Source organism: Pinus tabuliformis, chromosome J, assembly GCF_031772625.1.
Source record: "Pinus tabuliformis cultivar Carrire ecotype Pingquan chromosome J, CPIR1, whole genome shotgun sequence".
Lineage (NCBI taxonomy): Eukaryota > Viridiplantae > Streptophyta > Pinopsida > Pinales > Pinaceae > Pinus > Pinus tabuliformis.
Genome location: NC_142295.1, coordinates 249,770,347 through 249,781,492, shown reverse-complemented (window position 1 = coordinate 249,781,492; position 11,146 = coordinate 249,770,347). Strand labels below are relative to the sequence as shown.

At 32.2% G+C, this 11,146-nt stretch overlaps 1 protein-coding gene across 1 annotated transcript; it reads left to right on the top strand.

Annotated features, from left to right (window-relative positions):
* The first annotated feature begins 3,434 nt into the window (after positions 1–3,434).
* LOC149226711 (putative inactive purple acid phosphatase 27) lies at positions 3,435–10,941 on the top strand. The gene is made up of 13 exons (XM_089377570.1): positions 3,435–3,916; positions 4,134–4,221; positions 5,750–6,025; positions 6,116–6,224; positions 6,329–6,446; positions 6,571–6,703; positions 9,091–9,278; positions 9,400–9,589; positions 9,721–9,788; positions 9,932–10,040; positions 10,121–10,309; positions 10,394–10,474; positions 10,562–10,941. The coding sequence occupies exons 1-13, from the start codon at positions 3,543–3,545 to the stop codon at positions 10,613–10,615; spliced, it is 1,977 nt and encodes a 658-aa protein (XP_089233696.1). The 5' UTR covers positions 3,435–3,542; the 3' UTR covers positions 10,616–10,941.
* Positions 10,942–11,146: the final 205 nt, after the last annotated feature.

Here is an 11,146-nt window from a genome sequence, read left to right as displayed (position 1 = left end):
TTATTTAAATAATTTTCTAAATTTCTTTTCATTTAATATATTTACAACACATTTTGACTCGACTCGTAATAAAAGCTCAATCAAATTTTCGACAATATTTTTTTTGAAATATTTTTATTTTTCATTTATTTTTATTAATCATTAATAAAAATTATCATTAAATATTAATAATTCAATTTTTTATAATAATTTTATTTTATTTTATTTATATTAAATAAAAAAATAAAATATTTCTAATACATTTGATGTGAAAAATATCTTTATTATTAATTCATGAAAATTTTGGAGAAAATCACATAGAAAATATTTAGTCGATGCGTTTGGAACCAGTCACTGTGATTCATCTTTATTATTGTTAATAATATTTAAGAAATCAGCATTCATTATATTTTATTTAATAATTAATTTAAATTATTAAATTTTAAAATATTTAATAATTTAAAATATTATTTTAAATTATTTTAAATATTAAATTTAAAATAATTTAATATTAAATAATTTAAATTAAATATTTTTTTTTGTAAACTAAGGAGGGACCATTCTTTTTCCATTACTTGGAATTGAAACCATTACATTTTTGTGGTGGCCTCAACCCGCCCCGAGGGGAAACCGGGTCTATTGGCCACCTTAAGTTTTTGACAGCCATCCAAAAACAAAAAACACTGATTCTTCTTGTCCATGCTATGTAAACTATACATTCGAAAAGATTACTGCAGTCTCTTGTTTGCATTCTTAACTAAAAATAGAAAATAAACTTTTCAACCATTTTCACAAAAAAAACTGTAGACAGTATACAAATCTTCCAGCATTAGTCCGCCATGGCTTCCTGCTGCTCCTCTTCCTTCTTTATACCCGGGTTGGTTTCCTTGATCAGCTGCTGAATCTCCTCCAATTTTTTATTCTGCATTATCAGAGTGACCTGCATGTTTTACAATTCTTTCCTCAAGTTTGGGATTCCCTGTGACAGTTCTGCCATATCCATGGCCACTTTCTCCATCACCTTCGCCAGCAGCCTTTTCATGACCCAGTAAACATGCAAGGCCTGTTTATAGAGAGTCATGCGGCCTCTCGTATTCCCTGGATCCGGGAGGAGGTATTCCCAGTCTTCCATTTCTGACCCTGATTGCCCCTGGGTTGCTTCTTCCTCCAGATGCTGGATTATCCTTCTGATATCTTTATTGGTGTTCTCACAGTATGCTTCCTCCGCAAACTGAATCCTCTTCTTTAATGTTTTCCTGTATTTTCTTGCTGGTGTAGGTTCATTCTCTGCCCGACTCCCTGCTGATCCTCCTCTTCCTCTGCTTCGATGCCCTCGTCCCCGTCCTGCTCTTCCTCTGTTCCTGTAATTTCCCCTGCCTCCCCGACTCTTCGTGCCTGAGGTGCTTCCGAATTCCCCTCTCTCCTCTCGCCATTTGTTACTCCTGTCTTCCTGCTCCCTGTTCTCCTGTCTTTTATCCCTTGCTGACCCCGCATCCTTCCATATCTTCGTGCGCGGTTGTTCCTTTCTATCCTGGTCCGAGTCAAACATTTCTACTTCTTCTTCCGTGTCATCTTGGATCGTCTGATACTCCTCTGCCGCTTCTCCCTCTTCGATTCCTTTCCCCTTCTTTCCCTAGCTTCTCCGTTCTCTGCTGTCTTCGCCCTCGTCGCTCCTCATTCTCCTCCTTGTCGCCATTCGATACCTCTTACCGGCGTTGTCCGCTTGTCTTCTCCGCCTTCCCTGCCTTACTATTAACCTACTCAGAGCTTTCACTGCTCTGTCTCTTCGCTGATCCTTGGCACCTTTGTTTAACATTCTCCTTTGTTTATCTCGCCTTCCTTTATGATGTCTCCTCCGACGGTTCTCCTCGTCTCTCGTCGCTCGCTTTCCCTACCACCTGCCTATTTCATCACCTCCCACCTCCTTTCGTACTTCACCTGTGCGGTCATTCCCACGTCCGAGCTCTGCCGCATTACCTCCACCGGCTTCTTCCTTCATTGCCTCGGCGCCGTCCCTTCTCGATATGATACCTTTGCTGATAATCCCTCTGTCCTCCTTCATCATTACCTGACTGTCTTCTGCCTCGTCACCCACTCTTGCCTGATCCGTATTAATTGCACTGATCGCCGCCGATATCACCCCGATCGGGGGTAATTTAAATTAAATATTTTAAAAATTAAATATATATTTAAATTATTTATATGATTATAAAAAAATTATTATTTAAAAAAAAAAATTATTATTTTTTTATATTTCAGAAACACTGAGGAGTTGATTTAGCGCTAATTAATAGTAAATCTTGGAGGTTGGCAGTTAGTTTGACACTAATTACTAATAAATTTTAGAGGTATATAGTTTCATCTAGTTGGTTTGACACTAATTACTAATAAATTTTATAGATCTATAGTTTCATCTATTTTTTTAATTTCTTATATTTCACATTACTTTAATTATCCATCAAACTTTTGGGATAAATATTTTTTTATTATTATTAAAATTTATTTTATTTATTATTATTTATAGTTATCATAAGCATGTTGATTTCACTACAAATGCATTTAATGTTTGCATAAAGGAAAGAAAAGGAAAGGTGAGCAAGATTATTTTTAAGAGTGAACTCATTAAGTGAGTCCGACATTCATATGACTTAATTATTGGAAAATTAGGTAATTGTCTTTTAATAGGGTTATTTGAAATTTAATTATATATATGAGAAATTATTAAAATTCAAAAAAAAATCAAAATGTTTAAGATGGTATTGGTAATTTTTTAATAAATAAATTTATTTGAAATCTAATTATATGATTTAGAAAGTTAAAAAAATTAAATTTATTTATATATTCAACAAAAATATATTTGAAATTATTAAAATTCACAATTGTTTAAAATTTTCTGATGAATATTATAATAATTCATAATTAGAATGCTCCGAAGTCTCCATATCCGTATGTGACTGGATGACATTGCTTACATTATGCCCCTGTGACTGGGTGACATTCGTACAAAACGATATGAATGCTGGTTTATCCTGCGGGTATTCTGAAAATATGGGCAAATCCAGTGTGATTTTATTTTCAATGGAGGGAGGAGGGACAGTTGGAGACTTCGAGTAATCGAGATAGCGTTCATACGATGAGAGTATTTTTGAAAAAGTGAATGGAGGATGATAGTTGGGAGATTTTGACAGGGCGCATGTAGTTTGAAGAGAGGTAATATCGCATTTATGATCATCTGTAAAGCTCCAAGTGAGGTGACCTGTAACAACTAAGCCTCTGCACCTAACTAAATTATATTTAGTGGACATAAACTTCCGGCGAAAGCTGAACACAAGGTTATGTCCATACGTTAACTTATCTTTAATGGACAGAAGCTGCCCGCGGAAGCGGAACCAAGCTGCCCATAAATTTGGATCACTATATGACACTGAGAGTTCTTCAAATATTATCAGGTTTAGTTTTATCTGTAACTCAAATTCCATTTGCCCTAAATATCATGCGCCGCAATTATTCGTCTCATAAATTTTTGCTACTCCACCTTCTTGCCCAGTCAGAAGGTTCCAGCCATGAGGACTTTCAGAATGCTGAAATTCATGAATCAATTTGATCCTATTTTCTTCTTCACTGTGATTTTTGTTGTGACAGGCCTCCTTTGTTTTGATTCCCGCTGCAATGGATCGTCTTCAGATAATTATCCTTCGGGCCCTTGGTTCGATACCGAGACCTCAAGTCCTGGCTATCGTAACCTGTGTGGGACAGACTACAGATGTATTAATAGGAGGGATCTTCCAGAATGTTCGGATCAGAATCCAGAGCTGCAGATGAATCTCAGCACGGAAGGACCCCTTCGGGATGAAGAATTCATTACCGTCACTGTCAATGGACTCTCGAATCCCTCCGAAGATATCTGGGTTGCCTTAGTTTCGCCTTCAAGCCGCGAGTACGGTGTATTAATAGTTCGTTTTTCCTCTGTCTCGTTTAATTCATAATGTTTTCATTGGCCTGTGTAATGAATTTGATTCTGGTGCCGAAGTTACTGCCATGGCCAATTTTTCTGATGAGAAATGTGGAATCATAATTATGTTTAGGCTTGCATCAGAACGTAGGGTGTTTATAGAAAAAATTGCCAATCGATAACTAAACATAGTGTGTAACAGCATTTCGGATTGTCCACTGAAACTGTACATGTACTTGGAAACTGGAGATATAAAGCTTCATTCTCTGCTCTGCCATTACACTGTGAAGGTATTCCATATCACTTTTTATTTCATATCTGTGTTATGAAACCTTTTGGAAAAATTTGATATATCAGATTCTTCGTTTTTGGGATGGGATAAGGGATTCATTTTAGTGTAGCAATTTGATTGTTAAAGCTTATAAAGCTGTATATACTTTGTGAATTTGAATTTGTGATTTTTAAGAAGAAACATATATTTTTAGTTATTAAATTTGAATTTATTGTTGTTTTTAATCATTAAATTTATTTTATCATTTATATATATGATTTAAACTAATTTAAGAAATATCCACTTTTAATCATTAATTCATCCAAACCACACAAGGAACATGCCACAAATATTTCTTTTGCTTCCTAAGAATGTAATTTATTTTGAGTGATAGAGGAGACATCCCACCAGCACAGTTACCAAATTCGGCCGAATCTGTCGAAAAAGATTCGAATATTCGTCGATTCTTTCGATTAGGCCGAATTATCTTAAAAATTCGATTCGTTTAAAGATACACAGACGATATATGCCGGAGCCATTAAAGCTGAGAATGGGAAATAAAAAACTGGTTACTCATTTGTCTTAACATTAAAGTATATTAGAGAGTGAGCAGTCAGCAAAGTAATAAGCAGGTTTACTCAGATTACAAGTAGATTAGGTAAATTTTAAAAAATATATTTAATTTTTTTAAATATATTAGTATTTTTATTTTGAATTAGAAAAAATTGAATTTTTATATGGTATCGTATTTAAACTTAAATTTAAATTCGAATTTGGTAATTATGCCGACCAATATATGTAAACACACCAAAAATTTAATGAGGTTTTAATAAATGTTTTTTTTTATAAATTTATTTTGATTTTATATTTAACTAGATGATTGATAGATATTCCACTTGTATAAATTTTATTTTGAGTGATAGAAGAGACATCCCACAAGTATATGTAAATGCACAAGGAATGTATAAAGATAAGGAAAAAGAGAAAAAAAACTCAATGAGGTTTTAATAAAATGTTAAATTTTTATAACTGGGATCATTGATAATCATTCCACTGGTATAAATTGGTCTAGCTTGATATATTTAGGAAAGAAATAATTTTAATATATAAATTTATGAGAAAATTAAATTAAAATGAGGTTAAGAAATTGTTATAAAGTCATATAATTTAATATTTCAGAATTTAATGAGCAAAAACAAAGTAAAACAATTTCTCAACCTCATTTCATCATCCTATTATTGAGATTCCTAAATATTCTCAACTCCACAATCTAATTAAATTCAAAATATTTTAAATTTATTTGAAATTATATTTGAAGATAAATAGGTTTTAGATATTCGGCCTCAGGGTTAAATTCGTTCCTTGTGGGAATGAAGAAAAACCAGCTTTAGGCTTCAGTTAGTTCTGGAGTAGAGTCGTCCTGGCTTTAGGAAATGACAGAAATTTTCAAATTTTGGCAAATCTGTAAAATTTGAAATTGAATGTTTCCAAAAAGATTGGGATTAATGTCTAATGATCCATTCTGTGAATCGAATGACTTGCTACAGTCTCAGTTCCTGAAAAACGATCCTTCCTATAGGGAATGCACCAAAAACAGAAGCAGCTGTAAATTACTAGAGGTCTGGGACGAACTTGAACCCAAGACCTGCAATGGTTCCATAACATTTCAAGTCATCAACATACGAACAGATATCGAGTTTGTATTGCTGTCTGGTGGTTATGAAAACCCCTGCATCCTTCGGAGATCAGAGGCTCTCAAGTTTTCTAACCCAGACATGCCGCTCTATGCCCATCTGTCCAGCGTGGATTCTACTGGTTCATCCGTAAGTATAAGATCAGATTCTAGAATTAAGGGCATTTATATCTGTTATTGATCAACTGTATAAGATTATAATTACTTTTCGAGAAATCAGATGAAGGTAACATGGATCAGCGGGAGCAATACTACACAATTTGTGCAATACGGTGCTGGAAAATCGGCCATGTCCACTGTGACAACGTTCACTCGAGCTGATATGTGCAGTATGTTCTGCCAATCTTTGAATTTCTTGTCCCATTCTGTCAATTATGGATAGATTTATAATACAGGTGTGAAAATTGTATCATAAATTCAATTGCTTTGCTAGGTCATGATCTGCTTCCAAGCCCAGCGATGGATTTTGGATGGCACGATCCAGGGTATATTCATACAGCCCTAATGACGGGGCTGCTGCCTTCTCAGAAATATAGTTACAGATATGGAAGGTACAAGCACCCAGAATACTTGCAGGCTCCTGTTAAATATAAGTCTAAAGATTTTCATTGATTTGGTATTAGGGAATTGTTTATTAATTCGTGGCTAGCATTGATATCTATATAATTTTTGCAGTGACAATGTGGGTTGGAGTTCTGTTGCGAGCTTCTCCACCCCTCCTGCGTCAGGGGCCAGCGAGGTTCGATTTCTTGCATTCGGCGACATGGGAAAGGCTCCCCGCGATTCATCTGATGAGCATTACATTCAGGTATGACGTTAGGGTTTTGACATAGTTGGATTAAGCTGCATCAAGAGTCAAAATCCAGAATTGCTTAATCACAAAAAGGATCAAACAAAACTCTAGGCGTAAACTTATGATTAGTTATTAAATTCAGATTTTGATGAATCAGCTATTTTCTTCTATGTTCACAGTATTCTGATGTTGAACTGTGTTTTGGGTAAAACCCGAATGCCATTTTTAAGTACTCGGTCTCTGGTTTCTTGGTGAGTGATTGAGTACTTTAGAAAAATTGGTCATTTAGACCAGATGCAGAGTAACCATTAGATGAATGACCAAATCAACCAGCAAAAACGCACAGGAAAAAAACAACACAATTTAAATGTTAAATAAAATTATAAATTTATAAAAATATTTTCACACATATATGTCAAAGTTATTTCTAACACATAATTTTTTATTTTTTTATATTTATGTCAAATTAATGATTACTAAATGTATTCTTTGACAATTATGTCATGTAATTATGTCAAATTAATAATTATTACAATGTATGATTTGAAAGATTAGTACTTAATATTAAATTTTCATAATTTAATAAAATGATTTTGGTAATTTAAACATTGAAGTGTTAAAAAAGAATACAAATTACATATATATCAATTACCTAATATTTAATGAACATTTTATTTTATTTAAATTTTATACTTATATTAACTATTATCTTTTACTTAATCATTATTGTTATACTATGTAATAAAATTGGAAAAGATAAATATTTATTTATATTCCATTTCTTTAAATGTTTGTTTGTATAATCTTTTTCTATATTATTTTTAATTTTAAAGTTTTTTTTTTTTTTTCCTTATATTATATTAGAGTTATTGTAAATTAATATTTTAGCATTTATTTAAGGTTATAACTATACTCATTTAAATATGATAAAATAATATTTGTAATAATAAAAAAATCAATTTTTTAATTTTAGTATATAGAATTTTCAATATTAATTTATTTTATTAAAATAATTTATTTTTAATAAAGGAAATTCAATTTTTAATTTTAATATATAAAATTTTCAATATCAATTTATATTTATATTATTTACGAATAATTTAACTTTATTTTTGGATATAATTTGTATGTACAAATAGAAATATTCAACATTTAAGGTGAACACTCTTTTTTCCTTGCTTCTTTGTCTAGATAATTGATAAAGTATCTACCTAAAATATTGCCCATTTCTATTCATACCCAATTTATATCCAAAAATAAACAAACAAAATGAACAATTAAGTAAAGTCTTAATTGATAAAGTATCTACCTAAAATATTGCCCATTTCTATTCATACCCAATTTATATCCAAAAATAAACAAACAAAATGAACAATTAAGCAAAGTCTTTTGATAGAAATCACATAAGATAAATGTTTGGCCAACGCATTTCGAACCAAGAAGTGTGGTTCATCTTTAGGACCAGATTTCTCTTATGTGATTTCTACCGAAAAACTTTGCTTAATTCATTATGGATCAGAAAAGCCTGAATACAGAAGAAAAAGAAAAAATAAATGAACAATTGTCAAAACTTACATACTCAAATTTTCATATTACAATTATAAAATCATTGTACTTATTACCAAATAGCAAATAATATTATAACTTGAAATATAGTGTAGATTTAATTTGTGAAGAAAATAAATTAATGGAACCACATAAATTAAATAGTTGATAAATATTGCTAAACATTAAAATAGTTACATCATAATACATCTTAACTTGTCCACATTTAAAAAAACATAAAAATTAATTAAATTATACTTATTATTATTATTATTATTAAAAGAATTAATATATAAATTGGTTAATAAATATTGATAAACATAATAGTTACATCTTACATTATCAACCTTTAAAAAAATATAAAAATTAATTAGATTATAAGTACACTTATTATTATTAAAAAGATTAATATATAAATTAAATGTGAAATATCTTGTGGATATTTTTTTTTGAAGTCAGATGTTTTTAATTAATTGTAAAAAATACTATGGATATTTTATTTTGAAGTCAGATATTTTCTTCAAAATACAGGCTTAAATCTCTCAGAGCATGCTCTTAGCCACCCAGTAAAATTTGAACACAAACTACCTTTACTACAAAAAAAAACTCTTTTTAGTAACTGATTGTGCTACTAAGACTATGGATTTAATCTGCATAAAAAAAATTAATTAAAGGAAAAAAAAAAATCGCGTGATAAAGAGCCTGTGTGGTTTTCTTAATTACCACTTTTAGTACCGAACGTTCCTGGGTCCGTTTCAATTTTTGTTCTCGTTTCTGGTAATACAAATTGTTTCCATTTACAATTAAAATTGCAAGAGGAAAATAGAAAGCAGTAAGCTGAGAATAATTATTGGCAGCCAGGGGCCCTCGGAGTTATCGACGCCATGACAGAGGAAGTGTCATCGGGTAAGTTGGACTCGGTGTTCCATATCGGAGATATTAGCTACGCCACAGGGTTTCTCGTTGAGTGGGATTTCTTCCTCCAACTCATCACCCCAATCGCTTCCCGCCTATCCTACATGACTGCCATTGGTAACCATGAAAGGTAAGAAATTATGACGCATTTCTACAAATTCCTTTCTCTCCATTAAATCTTCAACATTGATCATATCTTCTAAGGCCCGTTGATACAAAAACTCAAATGGGCAATGACTGAAATATTGCAGAGATTATCCCAACAGCGGATCAAAGTACGAGCAAAGTAGAGATTCTGGTGGAGAATGCGGTGTTCCTTATGAGAAATATTTTCCGATGCCAACAACTGCAGAGGACAAGCCATGGTACTCAATCAATCAAGGACCTGTGCACTTCACTGTAATGTCCACCGAGCATGATTGGTCACAAGATAGTGAGCAGGTATTGCAAATCTTTCATTTCAATTTCATCATGGTATTTTTTTTTTCTCTCGAACATGAGAAGTTCCGAAATTTCATCTTAATATGAGAAGTTCCGAAATTTCATCTGAATATGAGAAGTTCCTTCCGCAGTATGAATGGATCAGAAAGGATTTGGCTTCTGTGGACCGTAAACAAACCCCTTGGCTTATTTTTACAGGGTAGGTATTCTTATTTCGCTTATTTAACTTCAATATAGCCAGAATACAATCTCTTCATAAAATATATATTTAAAAAAACCTATGTAAGGAATTTTAATTAACTCATTCTAACAATAATGAAATTTTACATTGAATTCCAACAGCCATCGGCCTATGTATTCTTCTAAAGATGATGGTATTTTAGAACTCATCTTACCAAGCATAGACGCTGAATTTGCTCCAGCCATTGAACCACTTCTCTTGAATTATCAGGTAAAAATGCAAAGATGTTTCTTTAAACCAAATGACATGTTTTTAAGAAAAATTAAATGCGTGACTTTGAATTATTGCAGGTGGACTTGGTTTTCTGGGGCCATGTTCACAACTATGAACGTACCTGCGCTGTGTTTCAGAAGACCTGCAAATCGCTTCCTACAAAAGACGTGAATGGCGTAGATAGTTACAACAGTGCAAATTACAGCGCACCAGTGCACGCAGTCATAGGGATGGGAGGATTTAGTCTTGATAAATTTGTAAAGAACGTGAGTAATAGTAATGAAACTCAATCACAGAAATGCAAATAACAATACTAATGTGATATATCTAATTAATATATCCTACTGCAGCCTAGTAGCTGGAGTTTGGTCCGTATTTCTGAGTATGGATATGCTCGGGTTCATGCAACGACCCACCTACTGTTGTTTGAGGTAAATCATGATATGTGTACTCCGCAACCTTTGAATTCTTGTTTTTAAGATTCACCAGTTGTTCTAAACCTCCTACGCTGTTTGCAGTTCGTCAGTTCCCCTACTCGGGAAGTGAAAGACAGTTTCCAGATGACTAAATAATCTTCCAGTGGACAGAAGTCGTTAAATTGTGCTCCTTGAAGGTTGTTGTTAAAGAGTTCAGCCAATCCCAACTGTAGATAATCATACAAGGAGAGAATTCATTGAATTGTGCTCTTGGGAGTGAAAAGAGTTCGCTTAACCTCATTTCAGTAGCAGAGGATTTTCTCAATCTGCCTTTCTAAATCTCAAAGTAAGTTAAAGAATTGGGGTACATGTTAAAGTATTTATTTAATTTTAATATTGTGTAATATGTTTAATTTAGCAATATTTAATATTTTATTAGGTGGGTTTATATTGGAAGATATATATGGAAAAAAATGATATAATATATTGAGCATAAAATAGGGGCAAGGGTTTTTATATTGACAGTTATAAAAAATGGAGTTTAAAATTAGTGAAAAATTATAAAGGGTTATAAAAAATGTTAATGAAAAAATAAATACATATAATATTAGTGAAAGTAGAGGTTTTCTTAATTGAAAAGATAAATTAGGTTCATATCCACACAACATTAAATAATGTGATTTTAGA

What these genes read in the sequence shown, in the direction of transcription:
- LOC149226711 (XM_089377570.1), top strand. Translation starts at nt 3,543, where the DNA reads ATGAGGACTTTCAGAATGCTGAAATTCATGAATCAATTTGATCCTATT. An exon ending in TCTGCCATTACACTGTGAAG is followed by an intron (nt 4,222 to 5,749) that starts GTATTCCATATC and finishes GACTTGCTACAG; the next exon opens with TCTCAGTTCCTGAAAAACGA. An exon ending in CCTTGGCTTATTTTTACAGG is followed by an intron (nt 9,789 to 9,931) that starts GTAGGTATTCTT and finishes GAATTCCAACAG; the next exon opens with CCATCGGCCTATGTATTCTT.